The sequence below is a fragment of the Trichomycterus rosablanca genome, chromosome 8 (genome assembly GCF_030014385.1).
Source record: "Trichomycterus rosablanca isolate fTriRos1 chromosome 8, fTriRos1.hap1, whole genome shotgun sequence".
Taxonomy (NCBI): Eukaryota; Metazoa; Chordata; class Actinopteri; order Siluriformes; family Trichomycteridae; genus Trichomycterus; species Trichomycterus rosablanca.
The window spans coordinates 9,751,703-9,770,535 of record NC_085995.1 but is presented as its reverse complement, the minus strand read 5'-3'; the positions used below and the strand labels follow the sequence as shown (position 1 = coordinate 9,770,535).

General features: G+C 36.8%; 2 protein-coding genes across 11 annotated transcripts in view; one reads left to right on the top strand and one right to left on the bottom strand.

The window, feature by feature from the left end:
• The window catches only part of dlg3 (discs, large homolog 3 (Drosophila)), a 164,610-nt gene extending 160,718 nt beyond the window's left edge, over positions 1 to 3,892 (top strand). For all 7 annotated transcript variants that reach the window (XM_063000488.1, XM_063000491.1, XM_063000489.1 and 4 more), the window contains one exon: positions 1,005 to 3,892. In XM_063000488.1, coding sequence (XP_062856558.1) covers positions 1,005 to 1,111 — 107 coding nt within the window. In that variant the 3' untranslated portion in view covers positions 1,112 to 3,892. The remainder of the gene's footprint in view (positions 1 to 1,004) is intronic.
• tex11 (testis expressed 11) lies at positions 1,738 to 18,605 on the bottom strand. Of its 4 annotated transcripts, XM_063000483.1 has the most exons (29): positions 18,490 to 18,604; positions 17,512 to 17,627; positions 17,196 to 17,280; positions 17,039 to 17,118; positions 16,835 to 16,915; positions 16,639 to 16,758; positions 15,567 to 15,647; positions 15,405 to 15,490; positions 15,137 to 15,194; positions 14,942 to 15,037; positions 14,619 to 14,700; positions 14,433 to 14,511; positions 14,187 to 14,338; positions 13,713 to 13,798; positions 13,469 to 13,606; positions 11,873 to 11,975; positions 10,991 to 11,115; positions 10,726 to 10,811; positions 10,600 to 10,653; positions 10,434 to 10,474; positions 10,204 to 10,290; positions 10,036 to 10,106; positions 8,388 to 8,501; positions 8,095 to 8,167; positions 7,817 to 7,966; positions 6,058 to 6,166; positions 5,828 to 5,948; positions 5,232 to 5,399; positions 1,738 to 4,153 (listed from the first exon to the last, which is right to left on the bottom strand). In XM_063000483.1, exons 1-29 carry the CDS (start codon positions 18,515 to 18,517, stop codon positions 4,082 to 4,084), a joined length of 2,742 nt encoding a protein of 913 aa, XP_062856553.1. In that variant the 5' UTR covers positions 18,518 to 18,604; the 3' UTR covers positions 1,738 to 4,081. The 4 variants fall into 4 exon arrangements, with proteins under 4 accessions (XP_062856553.1, XP_062856554.1, XP_062856555.1 ...); XM_063000486.1 differs by lacking the exons at positions 1,738 to 4,153; positions 5,232 to 5,399; positions 5,828 to 5,948 and adding an exon at positions 6,305 to 6,334 and having other exon boundaries at positions 6,082 to 6,166; positions 18,490 to 18,605; XM_063000484.1 differs by lacking the exons at positions 16,835 to 16,915; positions 17,039 to 17,118; positions 18,490 to 18,604 and having other exon boundaries at positions 17,512 to 17,596.
• Between the last annotated feature and the right edge of the window lie 228 nt (positions 18,606 to 18,833).

Below are 18,833 nucleotides of genomic sequence, written 5' to 3'. Positions count from 1 at the left end.
CTAAAAAAAAAAAAAAAAAAAAGTTATGTTTGTGAGTGTCATTCTGCTCTATGATTGGCTTATTTGTTTTTCTTTATTCCAAAGTAAACAAAAGTGTGGAACAGTGTTTGTATTTCAAACTCGTTACTATAGCACTACCAGGGTTTCAAAACAGTTAATCCTACATGCTTTAGTGCAGTCATTTTACACTCTGTGTAGTCCAAGAGCATGTGATTTGAGATGCAGCTGCTTCAATAAGCATCATAGTGACCTTGTATGCTTCCTGTTTGGTTTGAGACATAGAAGTACTTTTAAAATGTGCTAAAACTAATTATACAACAGTTAATTCCAATCTTACAATCTGGTTGTTGTGAAGCGTTCGGTTTTAATTTTAATAACGGCACGGCATTTTCACACAGCAACTGTATCACTTTGCTAACGCGATGCCAAGTACCAACAAGCTGTATGCACACACACACCTTATTTGTTTTGTAGTTGTGCTTGTACAAAATGTGATTATTAAAATAACATTTGACCTGCAAAACAAGTGGTAAATCAAACATTTAAGTCTAGGCCCTCCAGGACTGAGGTGCTGCCTTGTTAATTTTGCAACATGAATGTAATAATACTCTTGTACTGCTTAACATTGTATGCTCTGACAAAGTGTCTACTGTTTACTACTTAAATGCATACCAGATCTCCCATTTAATAGTATTTAGCAGTTAGTGCCACTTGCACCACCCCCACTCTGACTGAGGTGGGCTGATGTGTCTTCTTTGACACACATGCAGTCACCGACTGCTTCTTTTCACATGCTGTGCCACTTTTGAGTCATCAACCCCTCATGCAGGTTCCTTGACCAGCCAGCAAAAGTTGAAGCAGCAATGAGGCGTGCACTAGTCTGCCTCTTTCCTTGGCCAGCCCATCCCCGTGATGGTGCGTGCAAGCAACAGAGGAACAGAGAGAGTTGTGTAGTTTTTTTGCTTTAACAAAACCTAATATGCTTGTTTTCTGTCTCTTTGCAGCCATAGTCCAGGGTGACTCACTAGAAGAGATCTACAATAAAATCAAGCTAATCATTGAGGAGCAATCAGGCCCTTACATCTGGATCCCTTCCTCAGAAAAACTCTGAGCTTGCAGCCTCGACTTTTGCGCGCATGCGAAGTCGTTTCCCGACCCAGCCCTATTCCAGCCCGAGTCCTCGCCTTTCCTTTTTACTGATATGTTTCATATCAAGTTTTAGTGTCATCGTTATGTTACGCTCAAAAGAAAAGAAACCTTTCACCATTACTGTGACTGTGCACACCCCTGCATGAGTTTCTCAGCAAATCCATTCAAGACTGGGAATTTCCTTTCAAATTATTTTTATGTCTGGTAAAACAAAAGGGAAAGTAATATGATGGACTTGGGAAGAGAATGCTTTAAAATGAGAGTTGGCTTTGGGATTTTAGTAAGTTACTTGGAATTTGAAAGTGACTGAAAAGCTGGAACCCTGTATATCGTTCATTGTTACATTGTAAAGACAAATGAAATATGCTAAGCAGAGACCAACAAGGTTTTCTACAAAGACTAATGCAGACCAGTCCTGCTGAAGGTACTGTACATGGTTCACCGATCATGTTTATAAAAAAAATTAGTGATGAATCTTAGAAACTGGTTATCTTTGGTCATCAAAAAGCAGTTTGCCTGGCAGCTGCTGCCAGTTTTTATGGCACAGTTGATAAAATGCAACTGAAGGCAGAACAAATGGAAAACAGATTATAAATCTATACATTTATATAACTGAAATTACATGGTAAATAAAAATCATATGGAGTGATTTTATTACATATACTATGGTACATATTTTACACTTCACTAGAATTGTCTATATATATATGGAGGGCTGTTAGTTCATCTATTTGTCTTTTGGTTTTTGTGTTTTCTCTTTTCTTGTGGTTTTTTTTTAGCTGCTCTTTATTCAAAAATAGGGTAGAGGGGTGTAACTGGGCTTTCTGCAGAACACCAAACTGCCTTATAATTAATAAAAATCTGCAGAATCAATTTTGGGGTGACGATACAAATTGTACAAATATTTAATTGATCAGTGCTAATGGAGTTTTCTATTACGTAGTTGGAGGCCTAAGTGAGTGCAATAGATTTGAGTGTCTTACCTACAACTCTCCCCCCTTCCTATCCCAAACTCATCTTTTGTCTTAAGTGACTGGATTTTGGCGACCAAGGCTTCCCTTAAGATATTAAGCAACAGACAGCCCACTTGCACTTTCTCTGCCGTATAGACTGAACGGTAACATGGTACTGTCCTCTAAGATGCCCGACAGAAGGCCTTAAAACGGGTAAAAACAAGATAATTGTACTGGATGTCCTTCTATTAAAGATTTAGTACAGCCTAAGTTGGCCTTAGTTTCCTGACCTGACAGATGTTAGAGTTAAATTTGTTGTTTGTAATTATTTTACCTTTTATTTATTTTTCATTATTTCTCGGCTGACATGACTCGACTGTATTGATCCTTGAGCCGAGGTAAGCTCGGTTAACCAGCCATCCTTTGAAAGAAACTGTCAAGAGGGATATTAATGTTGACAAAATGGCAAAACTAAAATTTATTTCTTGACCTAACAAAGCTAGCATATAAGATGCATTTTAATTCATTTTATTTGCCATGCTTTGTGATTGCTGCACCTGTGGTGACCCTCTTGTGTACGCCCTGATTCAACAGTGCTAAGCTTTACCACTCTGTATATAAAGGGACTATGCTGACTCAATGATAAAGGAACACTACAGTCCCCCAAAACTACTGAGATGACTTTTCACCTCTTTCTGCTTTTAAGTGGATGAAGGTTTTGTTAGAGGCATAAGAAGCAGCCCAGCAATTTTGGACACGGGAAGTGATGACATTGCTGAGCCCTCTACACCCCAGCTCCTGCATCAGCAGGCACTATCTGAGTAGGTGTGCCCACCTGCTAAACATCTTTACTAAACCAGCTCTTCTATTTGTGTCAAAACCAGAGTTCAGGGAATAATTGAAGGGAACAGAGCCATTTATAAACTGCTTACAGACTGTTTCAAAGGGTGTTAGCTGTAAAATGTAAATATCCCCTCACTTGTGCTTCATGCATGTGTGAAACAACTGGGACAAATGTTTTATAAGATCACAAGTGTCAGGTAAGTAAACGTTGACTTATTCTGAGATTAATTTCCATACAGATGTGCTGTAATGTGGGTATTTCTCTATAGATGAAAAATCTTCAGCTGTCTATCAGAACACATTTTTTAGTCAGTTGGGGGTTAACATTCCTAACCTAGGGGCTGTCTACCTGTGCTATTATGTGGAACTTGTCTGAGTGTATAGATGAGAAATTGTAAAAAGTTATAAGATTCAGACAGAAACCTGTAGGGAGCCATTAAAGTATAGCAGGAGCCAAGTGAATTCATTTAACGTAGAACTGCTCCTCATGGTGTTAAGTAAAAGAACAGCTGACTGTTAAATGTGTCTGGTGTCAATCAGCCATGTCAGTCAAAGCCCAAAGAATTTTCATTCATTGTAATCTATTCTATTTCTATTAAGGTTGCTGAATCCTCCATTGATTCTGAATGGCTCTGTGTGTATTGCTGAGGGTTTTAATTCTTGCTCCAGAGAAGTGTGATGTAATAAACTTGTTTATGGGTGGGGCACATGGGGTTCAGTTTGTCTTCTTGGGTGGGGATGAGTTGCTAATGTGAAAGCACACAAACACGTAGTGCTTACGAACACAAACCCTTCGCTTGTACAGGAGCACCCATGGAAAACGAGTCCTCTACCCTAGTCAGGAGGGAACATGGTCCTAGTATTTATTTTTATTTTTCATTTGTTTATTTTTGGACTGGACAAACATTTATTTCTTTAAAAATAATAAAATGTGTGGTTCGAATGGACTTTGAATCTTAAATGTTTCCATTTCCCCTTAATCCAAGTAACTTTGTTTTAAGAAGCTGCAAAACACAGGCAATACAGAACGACCCCACAGCCTTAAAGATCATTTTTGCTATTCTAATACTGTTCTACGTTCTGAACCTGAAATACAGTGCAAAAAGTAACAAGAGGAAAACTAACTAATGACGTGGTCATTCCTCCATTTTTAGATTCTTTTTGGCTTTGTCCAACCGGTCCAGCACCTCGCTGTACAGACCAGACATCTAGGCAAATCAAAGGAAAATTAAAATCTGCATAAAACTTACTGATTCTTGTTAACTGATATCTAATGGTAGCAGAGTTTTCTAGAGCTCTCTTTTAGACTTTGAAAAATGTGACTTAACCCTGTTTATCCAGCAGTAAGAGTTAAAATTCAAGTTAAGAGCAGAGCTTCATACACATTATTGGCATATGGAAAAGGCTGGTTGTGTGCTGAAATCCGACCCCTTATAGCACATGCTTGGGTTTACCTGGACCTATAAGATGCATTCCCTTTTAAGAGTGTGTACATCAGTTAAATCTGGAAATTGATTATGCAATGAAATCATTAATTAGAAAACTAACATTTAAATAATAAATGTTAAATAAATTATATACAGATCCTGATGGTAAACAGACATGTGGATGAATGTGTGAAGCTGCAAAAATGATTATTATATTTTGCTGTTAAAACGCTGTTGATCATGTTTAACTAGTTCCATCTTGTAATGAAATACTATCTACAGTAATGCTTAGTTTTAAAATCTAGATTTTAAATAGCTCTCCATATGATATTTATTTTACTTGTCTACATTACTGCCATTAAACTGCAATGTGTTAAATATTTGTGCAGGACACTTTACTGAAGTAATTACATATCGTATCGATAAAATGACTGGGCAGGGCACTTGGGTGGTGCAGCAGTATGTCTTAGCACAACACTACAGAGAGCTTTCGAGTTAAAGTTTTAGTGGTGCTACCAGCCTGGCTGGGTTCTTAACAGCTACAGTTGGCGGCATGTCTGCAGGGGAATGGTCAGCTAGGGTTTCTCCTAACTACTGCTGCAACAGTGACTTCTGCTGTCTGGTTACACCACTGGCTGGTGTAAAAGGAAGTGGCCAGCAACGTAAAACATTGAAGGAGGTGGGGTATTTGTCTGCAACTCTTTGTGGAAATTGTAACAGAATTAAAAATTACAGGGTTTTTTGACAGAATTTGCATCCATATATCACAGCCTAATATTTAAAACTACAGAACCTGAAATCTACCCAAATGCAAATAATTTCCCCACAAAATCTTTAAACCTGCAGACATGGGTACTACCTGAGTCTGATAGCTCTCCTGCATAGAACCCAAATGGTGCAGAAAGCTCATCCCTAATCCGCACCACTTCTCAGCCTCAGCATATTGAGCTAGACTGTAGAGCAAAATTCCTGTGTTCCACGCTCGAGTCAACAGCCATAAGATCTCCACTTCAGGGAAGTCTTCAGGCTGGAAAGAAAGACTAACACTGTGAGGACACAGTTCAAATGATGCTTCTGTTTTTAGGATTTCTGTATTTCACTTTATTATACTGACACCGAGAGTTCTGTATCACATTTGAAAACTGCATAATGTTCAGACCTTATATATTTTCAATTTGCAGTAAAACAAGGTCATACTGTAGTGCATCATGGGTAATTAAATGTTATGATTGAGAGCAACCCAACCAATCAGTTAAAAAATATCTAAAAAATAAGAGCTACCAAAAAGTTTTCAATTAGGCAAATGAACAGGAAGATGCTATGAATGGAGCATCTGCTAACTGAAGTGTAGCTAAAAGGCTATTGACAAACAGGAGATCCTTTTTGAGATGGGGCTAATTGCTGAGCCTCAGCAGCTCATGTGTGATGTGTACCGAGTCATAGTGGCCAGCTTACTGCAGCTGTAATAATGGACAGGGCCTCCTCATAGTAACCCCACACTTCCTCTAACACACTTGGCTCCACTTCACACACACCACTGGGCAAGGAGAGCTGGATCAGACTGTGCAAATAATTGCTGTGGGGTGCACACACAAAACAAAATTAACTCAATCTTGGGGAAAAAAATGGCTTTTAATATGGCAGAATCTGACAATAGAGCAATATAAAGGTATACTTAAACCAACCTGCAGTGTGACAGATCTGACTGGGGGCCTTGTCTGTGCAAACAGAGTGCAATTCTCAAAGCTTTCTTACACAGCCCTGGAAAGTGGGCTGGGGGTTCCATTGCTAAGGCTGCACAAAGCAAGTACATTTTTCACAACCTGCATAACATTTTTACATTGCACCATAATATTTATCTTAAAAAAATCTTTAAAATGACAAATCTTTAGTCTAAAAACAAGTAAAAATAGATGTCAGGTGCAAACATACTTTTGATCATCTAGTGTATCTGCAGGTAAACTAAAATAAGGTAAATAAGAAAAAAAACACATTAAGGCATCTACAAAAAGTAAATGTATACCCTGGACAGGGCAGCAATCCATCACAGGGCTTCGGCCACACCCCTCGGATATAGCCAATCATGTCTGTGTAGACACCGATAACACCACTGAGATTTAAACCCGGTAGTGGGCTAGCTTAATAGACTGTTGCACCACTTGAGTCCTCTAGTTTGTCATTTACTTTAAACATCAATTTATCTTTTAATAAGTGTTTCTCTAGTCAGTACCCAAAGTTCATTACAATGAAATATACAGTTGCAATCGGAAATATTTATACCATCGGTTGACCTAATTTTGAGTTTAAATGAAAGACATCTAGTTAGTGCGGAGAAGGGTGTCTTCATAGTCCTGTAGAGATTGCTAAGGCCTCCGGACAAAATTTGGGGCTTTCTCCCATGGCCAGGCATGTTTGCTGATGCATCATACATTTTGGAACATTCAGATAATAATCCCAGTGTTGTCTCTAGGAATGTTTAAGGTCTTGGAAATGTTCTCACACCTATTGCACTTTTGGTGCAATAAAATGATCTCCTTTTGTGACAGCTCCTCAGTTTTCACCATGGTTGCAACACACCTTGAACACATCACAGCTGAAGCAAATTAAAGGTCGGTATTGATTTCACAGAGGTTTAATCATGCTGTAGCCCAACAACAGGTAATATGGACTAGCAGCAGATTTTATGATCAGCAGTATTATGTAACATGTAACTACTCTAAAATACATATTTCATTTTCTTGGTTTGCTGTATCCTTCAGCTAATAAAGACTTTATTTAAAGCAAAATCTCACTCTGAAGAAAAGTTTAGAGGTAAATCCTTATTTTATCCTAAAGTTAAACATTTTCGATTGCAACTGTATGTACTGTATATCTTTGATGCATGCCTACTGTATGCATTAAGTAACTTGAGAAAAATTACTTGTGCCAAAGTTGTATTTTGTTCTGATTTTGAGTATTTAAACATGACTTGTTTTTGACTTAACAATGCACCACATTGCAAGACATTTTTAATATTTCTACTGGTGTGCATACATTGCCAATAAAAATAATACATGCAAATTGCACTGGTTTTAAACCAATGTGTTCATTGAGAGTAAGAAAGAATCTTGGAAGATAGTTTGGACACACCTGATTAAAGTGAATTATATTCATCTGATGAAGTTCAGAAAAGCAACCAACCAGTGCTCAGTCAAATGTGAAAACTTGACTTTTAGAAAAGCATTGCAAGGAATTGTTATGTACTGTAGCTGGTTGAGAGAATGCTTATGATTTTAAATTCACTGCATACTTTTGCTTTCATGTCTTTCATATTTTCTTAAAGACAAAATAATAAAAATAATGAAAAACATTTACTTATTATTTACCCTAACGCTCTGTTACTAGGCGTGTCCAAATTGCAACAGTTAGTTTAGTAGAAAACTGAGTAAGTAAACAATAACTGACCTGCAATTGTCTCCAGCATTTTGGTGTCAATGTTATCAAGCTCCAGGACTGACTCGAGCACAGACTCAAGCTTGGGGTCATTTAACTTGGCACGTGCCTCAAACTCATACAAAAGTAATAAGGCTTCAGTGGGATCTTTTGAATATTCACCTATAAATTTGTTGAACAATAAGTGATGTTTGCTGCATTTTAGATTGTTTATTTACACTAGTATATATATATATATATACTAGTAATATATAGTAATATAAATTTTTTTGTAGACAGGAAAAACCTACCTGAAGCTTTAAGAGTCCTCCAGACCTCCCAGCAAATCTGAATGTACTCTAAAGCCTGCATTAGGATCTCAGTCTGAAAAACAGTATATATTTTTATGTTTAACATACAGCGCCATCTGGTGGATAATTTAGTTTATAATATCGCACATGTACTGTAATTTGAAAACGAATAATTTGTCCATACACAATTTAATGTTTGCTGGCAAATATAATCTAAGGCATGACTGACCACTAAGGTTGATCAAATTTATGAATGCTACTGAAAATAATAAAGCAAGCCATTTTGAATATACCTGTTCAGAGTTAGAAGACATCTTGCAGATCTCCATACAGGCAGCGACAACCATCACCAAACATGTCTTCTGTCCCATTAAAATAACTCTGTCTGGGACACACAACTTTGACAGCTGAAGAAAAACAACAGACAAAAAGGTATTGAAACAAAAACAGTATAAAGACAACATACACTTTATGGCCAAACAGTGATGAATGTGCATGACCATTGAGACCATACTACCTAAATGTCAGCCAGTGTGTAATATATGGGTCTATACGAAAACCTAGTGAGCTGCCTACTGCCTACCTAGTCAGCTGCCTAAGTAAAAGGATTCTAATAAGACATTGAACTTATAAGGCAGGTTAATCAGACACACTACGTAGACAGTAATTACGGCGATTACGTCACCACAGTTTTCACTTACTAAGCTAACACATTCAAACCAATGAGCTAAGGTGGCACAACCCACTAGCACGCCATTTAACATCTCCCGCCGTGTACCGAAAATAGTTAAACTGTCACTGACAAGCCCAAATTTGCAAATAAATGACACTTGTACACCTTTATACAAATTAAAAATCAATGAGCATTTATTTAGATTTAAAAAGAACTCAGTTCAGTTTTGCCATATTTGTAATTTTTTTATTATTAGATTATTAGTAGGCAGCTTTTTAAGGTATCTAAGAATTCGAACAGCCTTCTTTTCGGGAGTGGGCATAGGATGACGTAAAATGCTGCCTATGTAGAGAGCTCACTAGGTTTTTTCAAACAGACCCTATGTCATTGCTGACCTTCCAGGTCCTATGTCAACCTTCTCTTGTTTACCAGTCCTGTCATCTGCTTCAGTGAGTCCTTTAATCTGCCCTACACAGACCCCCAATCTTGTTGTCTGCCTCTCTGGGTCACCCAGTTTAGTTGAATACCTTGCCAAGTCTACACATAACATGTTAATTTTTCGGACCCTTTGACTGACTTTGCTGGCCTTCTGCATTCATGTTGTTCATGTCTGTAACTCTAGAGCAAAACTGTCCACTGTGTTTCAGCCCACCAAAAACTTTTTTGCCAAAGGGTCCAGGGCCTACTTTCAGTGAAACAATCTTTCAGGCAGCTCCTCTTGTTTAGAACACATGACTTCCTGTTTACTTCATAAAAAGGCAATTGTTTGCATCTGCATATTGCTTGTCTATTCTGTGTAGGTTCTGAGAATTATTACCTTGCAATACTAAAGTGTAACATTACCTCTTGCAATGTTTATGAATTCACTGACTATTGCTTTTTGTAATTGTTTGCTTGGATTATATTGCTTTTTTTAATCTGACCCAGTGACTGTGTTCTTGAGCAAGAAATGAATCCTCATCCTTTTGCTGAGTCTCCTCTATTTTAGCACATTTGTATAGTGCTGACGCCTTACTGAAGTCTGCAAAATACTATTTTAAAAGTATTGTAACAGGGCTGTTTGTGCAAAATGAATTACAATAAGAATAAAAATGACAAAAAAATAAATGACAATACTAATCAACAGTCAGATGATAAAATCCCATTTGTATGTACTGGTAATAAATGCAAGCTAACAGTTTTTAAGCTAATTGGTTTCCTATTCCAAAATGACAGCATTTTACTTATCAGTTTCATAGTGGTACACTTGCAAGGTTAGGTGAACTTACCTCATAAGAAAGAATAAAGAAATCTTTCATTCTAGCAGGACTGTTCTCACACTGCAGGGCTGTGTTCCAGGCTAACAAAGTCAAGGACATACAAGGGTCAGCATTTTAGCAATGCATGGCTACACGGTCTTACGGTCTTAAGGAAAATGAAAATCAGAACAATTGCACCTATTTTTCTGAACCAATTGGCCTCTTTCGAGCACTGGTCAGCATTTTGGCCAGAAACTTCACTAAGCAGGGGCAAGTTTTTTAATCCTGAACAAAAACACATAAAAACACGTTTTCCACACCCTTCAAAACTAACCTCTGAGAACAGAACATGACGTAATGGTTCTACCAGCAGTCTTAAATGTGAGCAATATAAAACCAATATAATCTGCCAGCATTATCATACATACCCATCTTTAGATATGTTAAAAGGGCATCTAGACTGGCATCCCTGTGGTGTTTAAAATATACATGTTAAGAGCATTTGTAACAGTTAATGTAAATTTCTTAATACAGAAGTGATTTGTAAATTACCAGTCATCATCTGTTATTTATATCCAGCAGAGATTTATTTACCTGATCTCATTAAGGGTGTTTTCAATTGTTGAAAGCTCTAGTCGAATTAAACACCTAAAAAAGATGGCTTTAGCTATATACATATATATATATATGTATAGTCTGGTGAGTGTGTATTAGCCAGACCTGAGAGCAGCGAGTACTTGTACTACATCTTGTGAGTGTTCACACAGGCTTTCCAAAGCTTTCATGGCGGTCTCCTGTTGTTCATTCTGCATTAAACAAAGCTTGATGAGGACAGTACTTTTAAAGCATATTATTATTATTATGACAATCTACTTGTAAAAATAATAAGAATTTAAATAATTGTATTAAAAATGTACATGTAAAACATAAATGGTGGCAGAAAATGTTAATAGACAAATTATTCACATTCTATACTGTTACTGACCTCCAGGGCAATCTGTGCAGCTAGACTTAGAAGGCTTGCTGCTGCATTCTGTGACACAAGAAGCCTGTCCTCACCTTTCACAGGCGTCTGAGCTAAAGCACCAATCTCTCTTATAGCCTCAGCAGCTAAACGACACACAGTTTAAATAAGCCATTATTATCAACGCTTTCTGTGCTTCTTGATCAAGAGATTCATAGAGCATAGAGTTCAGCCATCCTTGGTTTAATGATCTCATACAGACGAGAAATAGGTTTTAAGATCATCAATATTAAGTAGTGGGTTGATTAACTGTGACATGGTAATAACAAAATATTCCGATACTTCAAACTTTTCTGCAGATCACAATTTAGCTTTAAATGAAATCTTTATTTATAGTCTTCACTGAATGATAAATTTACAAAGAAAATAAAGTATTTTAAATTTATACATCCTTATTTTCTTTGGGGAGGGGGTGAATATATTTAATGTCAATATTTGCAGGTGATGGAAAACCTTCTGCTAAAAAATGTCTAACTAAATTTTGCTTTGTTTAATTTGGAAAAGGCTACTGAGATTTTCACTGCACCAAAGGGTACTTAATTTATCAGAAGCATAAAAAATAAAAAGGCATTGGTTGTGCTGCATAATGTCTGATAAATCAGAAATCAGATTTTTGTTTTTCTTTGTGTCATACCAAACTTTTATATTAATTATTTTCAAAGACTACATTACTCTTTTAGTAGTGTACTTATTTGCATATAGAAATACAAAAAAATCCATTACACATTTACATTTAAATGCAAAAAGAATGTCAAAGAGTTCTTTATTAATTACATAAGTCAAAAAAAATAACACACATACACATTGACCTATATATTTATACACGTTAAAAATATTACTGACCATTCTCTCCGTTGTTCTCCAGGACAGCAAGCTTGAAGACGCAAAAATGTGTAAAAACACTGTTAGGATCACACCTAGCTGCCTCTGAAATAGCTTCCTTGGCCTACAACAAGATCATTTATTACAAATCTTTAGTGTGAAATATATATATATACAGGATATATATATACTGTATATATACTGTATATCTCTCTATATATATACATATATATACAGGGGTTGGACAAAATAACTGAAACACCTGTCATTTTAGTGTGGGAGGTTTCATGGCTAAATTGGACCAGTCTGGTGGCCAATCTTCATTAATTGCTTATTGCACCAGTAAGAGCAGAGTGTGAAGGTTCAATTAGCAGGGTAAGAGCACAGTTTTGCTCAAAATATTGCAATGCACACAACATTATGGGTGACATACCAGAGTTCAAAAGAGGACAAATTGTTGGTGCACGTCTTGCTGGCGCATCTGTGACCAAGACAGCAAGTCTTTGTGATGTATCAAGAGCCACGGTATCCAGGGTAATGTCAGCATACCACCAAGAAGGACAAACCACATCCAACAGGATTAACTGTGGACGCAAGAGGAAGCTGTCTGAAAGGGATGTTCGGGTGCTAACCCGGATTGTATCCAAAAAACATAAAACCACGGCTGCCCAAATCATGGCAGAATTAAACGTGCACCTCAACTCTCCTGTTTCCACCAGAACTGTCCGTCGGGAGCTCCACAGGGTCAATATACACGGCCGGGCTGCTATAGCCAAACCTTTGGTCACTCGTGCCAATGCCAAACGTCGGTTTCAATGGTGCAAGGAGCGCAAATCTTGGGCTGTGGACAATGTGAAACATGTATTGTTCTCTGATGAGTCCACCTTTACTGTTTTCCCCACATCCGGGAGAGTTACGGTGTGGAGAAGCCCCAAAGAAGCGTACCACCCAGACTGTTGCATGCCCAGAGTGAAGCATGGGGGTGGATCAGTGATGGTTTGGGCTGCCATATCATGGTATTCCCTTGGCCCAATACTTGTGCTAGATGGGCGCGTCACTGCCAAGGACTACCGAACCATTCTGGAGGACCATGTGCATCCAATGGCGGTGCCGTGTATCAGGATGACAATGCACCAATACACACAGCAAGACTGGTAAAAGATTGGTTTGATGAACATGAAAGTGAAGTTGAACATCTCCCATGGCCTGCACAGTCACCAGATCTAAATATTATTGAGCCACTTTGGGGTGTTTTGGAGAAGCGAGTCAGGAAACGTTTTCCTCCACCAGCATCACGTAGTGACCTGGCCACTATCCTGCAAGAAGAATGGCTTAAAATCCATCTGACCACTGTGCAGGACTTGTATATGTCATTTCCAAGACGAATTGACGCTGTATTGGCCGCAAAAGGAGGCCCTACACCATACTAATAAATTATTGTGGTCTAAAACCAGGTGTTTCAGTTATTTTGTCCAACCCCTATATATATATATATATATACTGTATATACTGTATATATTTATATATACAGGTATATATATATATATATACTGTATACATGCCTGTTTAAGAAACACTTCTGCAGTAGATATACAGTATAAACAAACATTTTAGCACCTTGTTTAGTTGCTGTAAATGAAGGAAACAGGACGCTCGGTTTCTTTGCAGTTTGCCCAGGTTCTGATCCAGCTCACCAGCCTTGTAAAAACTTAGTGAATAGTTGTACCACTGCAAAGCCTCATAATACTTTTTGGCCTGAGCAACAAAAAGCACATAGTGTGATTGTAGTAGTAGAGGTTCAAAAACAATTGTACTGCCAATACTAAAAATAATATTTATGTGACTTCAAAATGAGTAAAACCTCAAAGTTTTTCGATGCTTTATCCCACAGAAGCAGATGAAGGGAGGTGAGAATCTGTGGAGATAATTGCCTTCCTGTGTAATGACCTAAATACAAAACAGAGAAATGTTTATAAAACAAATACTTTAATGTGCATTATTCCATTGCATTTTAGGCCATAGTTATACTTGCTTTTTGGCAGTGTGTATGTGTCTGTGTGATTTTTTTTTTTTTTATGAATATAATCCCAATAGTGTTTGGTGCCACTTTCATCGTATGTGTAGTTCTGAGTATGCAGATTGCATATTTGTATCTGTAAACCGGCATGAATATTTAATAGGCTTGTTTTTTCTGAGCACATGCAAAAACAACACAGCATACAAATGCAAGACACACAAGATGCCATTATGTATAAGCTTACAGTGCTATAGTGTTAAACTTATTTTGCTTAGGTTAGCACAGCAAATAGAAATTTAGACTATTTATCTGCATTACCTGTGATTGCATCCTCAATTTTCTGCTTGCCCAGTAGTTCTTTGCCTTTCAGCAAGAGAAGTTCAATATGCAACAGAACTGCAGAGCCCAGCTCTGGCGACGTCTCAAAATGCTGACAAACAGTTTTCAGAAAATCAAAGGCCAGTGTTTCTCTAAAAATGCATCAAAGCGTCACAGCGTAAGAATGACACATGACAGATTAAATAGACAGAGCAGCAGAGCATTAAGAGATAAATGAGGTGGTACCTGTTCTCTGCCATCAGCAGTTTGACTGTACTCAGACATGCGTCCAGAGGAACATCAGAACAAAGTAGTTCTGCCAGTTCTACATTACAGCAGAGGCAAAATGATCAAGGACAGTATTAACAGCCTTTATTTTTAAACCAAATTATATATTGGGTTAAAAAATAAATTTATTACGTTGTCTCTCACCTGACTTGACAGCTTCATCTGGTGTTCCACTCTTCAGCATAATGCGGATCTTTAAATAAAGGCCTGATGGCTGTAAGTTTTCCTGACAAAAATAAAGCATCTTGTGAATAAATTGTCTATTTCCATATGTCCATATTTGCTAAATGATACATGTACCTAAAATACAATGTAGATCAAAGCATTACAAATAATGTTAAAATATGTTGTTGCAGTGATTTGTATTAAAAAAAACTTATTTACCAACTGCACTATATTATAAAAAAAATGGACGTTTCCCTGTTCATACACATATACAGAGATATATACGAACATACTGTATATACCTTATTAGCCATGCTGACAGCATGTAGAGCTTTATCCCGATACTTCTGACAGTCTAATTCCAAGTAAACTGTAGCAAGAAGTCTCAACACTTTGGCCTAAAAATATAGAAATAAAGAAAGAATATGATACTTTTACACTCTCACATAAAAAAAAAAACAAGAGCTATAAATTAAGCAGTGTACCAAAATGTTTACCTGCATTTCTTTTCCTGGAGAGTATTTTGCATTAACCTTTCCTATATCATAGCTCTGACTGGCAATAAAAATATATGTAAACCATACAATCCAACTACAATTAGACAACACACTTAAGCATCTACTGACAAGTGCCAGACTTAACTTAAAAAAGAACATAGTTCCACTAAGAGTTTTAGTAAACTTAAGAAACCAGTATTCGTGGAGGTATTTATTTTATTTAATCTAGTACATTAACAATTCTCATTACTGATTAACACATCCTCACCTAAGCCAAAATGAACTTTCCTCATACTTCTTTTTACCATATGTGTCTACGCCAAAGTTATAGCAAACTAGGGACAGATAGCCAGTCTACAAAAATACAGAAAAAAGACAAAAAAGTACAATGCAGCTAAAATATTTTGAGTCGCTCTTTAAGACAACACACCTCCTTGGGAAATCTCAGAAGCATCTCTTTACATCTTTGTATGCAAGAAATAGCCTTATTGTGATTGTCCTGAGCCACTGCCTGTAATGATACAACACCAACATTCCAGTCAAGCCAGCTATGATTTATGCACAAACCCCATTTGGAACATTTTGTAAAAAGCAACAGAGTTTGATTTGTTAATTCTTTTGAAAAAAGATTACATACTTTCTTTTTAATGTTTTGGCTGAGCAACTTGACTGTATTTGGTAAATATAAAAAAAATTGAATTAGAAGCCTGCAACGTAAGCAAAAAAGTAAGATATGAGTGAAACAGATATAGACTATTTAAGTTACACCATTTGAAACATTTTACAATAAGCAGGTAAACAAGTAATAGTGTATTACCAATTGAGTAACCATCACAGGCTTATTCTTTGTAAGCAAAGATGGGTCATGACCATTTTGTGCCAAACTTCCTGAGAGAACTGTTAATCACTTCAAAAAGAACAATTTACCATCTACCATACATAATATTGTAAAAAATCAGGGAATTTGTAGAAGTCTGTGTAGGGCTAGAGCAGAAATCATTGCTGAATGTCAACAACTCAAGCCTCTGAGATGCATAGATTGAGAAACCTTTATGTGACTGTGTTAAACATAGTCACATGAGCTCAGCAGTACTTTGGAAACTGTTGTGTCCTATCACAGTCCACTGCCGCATCAAGAAATGCAATCCAAGCCATACATCAAGTGCCTGGGCCCGAGCTCGTCTCAGATGGACAACAAGGCAATGAAAACGTGCTTTCATCAGGCAAGCAGCTTGTTTTTTGTGAAACATAAAGTATCATTACTAAGAAAGTTCATATTAATGGTGATGTCAAATTTTAAAGTTGTTGATATTTACAAAATACTCTAAATATATATAAAAGTTGGTCAGTGTAACCACTGGAAATCTTTTCCGATTCTTGTTTTTATTGCATCTTCCAAAATGTCCCAACTTTTCTGGAAATGGGGTTTGTAATTCTGATTGCTGACAATCATTGCATTCTTTAGTTTTCTTTGTATCATAATAAAGCAATAATTAGCTCACAGATTCAGCTTGATAAGAGAGAACCCGCAGCAGGTCTTTCTCAACATCTCCTTTTGGTGCATTCATATCACCAACATCACCACCATGGGTTATTAGTTGACTGTAAAGAGTCTCCAGGCTCTGTGATATCAAACAAAAATACATTTCCATCTATTTCTAAAAAGTAAACATATATTAATTCAAAAATCACTCTTACATTCACAGCATGATTTAAAAATTCATCAGCCAGCTTGGGATTTTTACAATCAAGCCATGTTCTTCCTGTTTTACTAGCCATCTAAAAACAGAGATTTTAGAATTAATATACAAAAAAAATAAACTGTGATCATGTATCTGTTGTAAATGAGAATAACTAAAAAAAATACACTGGCAAATGCAAAAAAAGAAAAAAAAGTCTAACCAAAATTTGCTTGCGAATTGTATTCTCTGGCGGGTTTTCAGGTTCACATAAGTACAAGAGTTTGCAGGCCACATGACGCACTAAAACACAATAAAAGACTTAAGACACCTGTACACATGAAAACATGCTATAAGTTCATAATAACATGACCTTGAACCTTTGGCTTTATCTTGCTCACTGATGGATGAACCAACATTTTTGGTCACAGCCCAGTTCCACAACTGGATAGAATACTCTTCAATCTAAAAAAAAACCCATTAGATTTAATAATTATTTTTTCTTAAATAACATGCCTTAGTAGTTTTTTTTTCTTATAACTTGGATCTTAGCATTACTGAACCTAACCACAGTAAGTGGGAGATAAAATCTCAGGAGATAAAAATATAAACAGTTGAAATAGAGGCCATACAAAACAACTGATTTGCCTGACTTATACATATATGGAAACCTGTACATCCATACATAGTATTTACCTGTAAATCCTGGATTTTAGTGGGCTGCTCAAGAGACAAAACCTCTTCAAACAGCTTGTCAATAACTTCAACCAGACTTTCATTACTTTGACTGTGCAGGAGCTTCTCTAAAAGATCTAAAGTAGAGATAAAATCATAAAATCTTTCTTGCTTCTAAATATAGTCCTCCAGTATTAGTAGTAACAGGGGCCTATATTAGAAATATTGTCTTTTAATTTAATTCTTTTGGCTGCTTCTGTATTTAGGGGTTGCCACCGCGGATCTGGTCCGCATACCAGACCTGGCACAGTTTTTACGCTGGATACCCTTCCTAAAAACTGTCTAAAAACAAGATTCCGCCGTTGCAGAGAGATCCTTTGACCCCAGAGACCCTTTAGACTACATCCTTCAGAGAGCAGGCACCAGAATAATCACCCTGTGCAGGTGTAAAGAAGCGTTTGGCATGGGTTAGTGGCACAGGGTTGCAGCAGGTCCTGTTCCACTTTGAAACACTAGGGGCAAAGCAGGAGGAATACCCTAACAGGGCACCAATCCATCACATGGCTTTGGAAACTCCCCACCCCAATGTAATAATTTGGAAATTAAAAAGTAGAATGTTGAGTAACAATTTAATTAATAAAAAGCTGATAATAAGTTCTTAAAAAATTTAACACAGGGTTTAATTTGCAGTGGTATTAATTTTCTTATTGATTTGTATTTAATTATTTACACAAAACACTGATAAAGGTCAATTGTATGGAACAATAAGACTAAGAATACTCTACCTGTGGCAGGTTTGTCTAGTTTTATAAAAAAAACACTTTTTTGTAAACTTTGTTGTCCAATTAAGTTTCACTGCAATTAAAATAAAACTTGATGACAGTCGACTATATTAAATGGATTGACACAGAGAATATTGTCTATGTGTGCTATGACTAAACAACCCTGAATCTAACGAACTAGCTAACACAATTATAGTTTATCTTTTTTACTCCTTACCTTTCACGTTTCTAACAAACAGCTCCATGTCATTATTAGCACTTATTGTGTATACCTAATTTACTGAATAATTACGTTTTTATGTCAAGTTAGCCAGTTTTGTAATGTTAATGTTCTTTTTTTCTTTTACAATGTCGTTACAAACACCTCAGTCAGTAAGAGCGCCTTCAAAAGTCTCGCGGGCGATTTTACCGGCGCGAGCCTGAATTTCCCGCCTAAAGTATGGAGAAGCTAAAAATAGGATGTGTCGTTTGCGAAAGAGTCGACTCTTTAATTTGGTTGTTAACAGCCGAACGTTGAGAGTCGGCTCGCATAAAAGATTCTTTTTTAGACACCGTGTCAAA

What these genes read in the sequence shown, in the direction of transcription:
- tex11 (XM_063000483.1), bottom strand. Translation starts at nt 18,517, where the DNA reads ATGGAGCTGTTTGTTAGAAACGTGAAAG. An exon ending in AAGCATCGAAAAACTTTGAG is followed by an intron (nt 13,607 to 13,712) that starts GTTTTACTCATT and finishes TTTGTTGCTCAG; the next exon opens with GCCAAAAAGTATTATGAGGC. An exon ending in CAATTGGTTCAGAAAAATAG is followed by an intron (nt 10,107 to 10,203) that starts GTGCAATTGTTC and finishes TGACTTTGTTAG; the next exon opens with CCTGGAACACAGCCCTGCAG.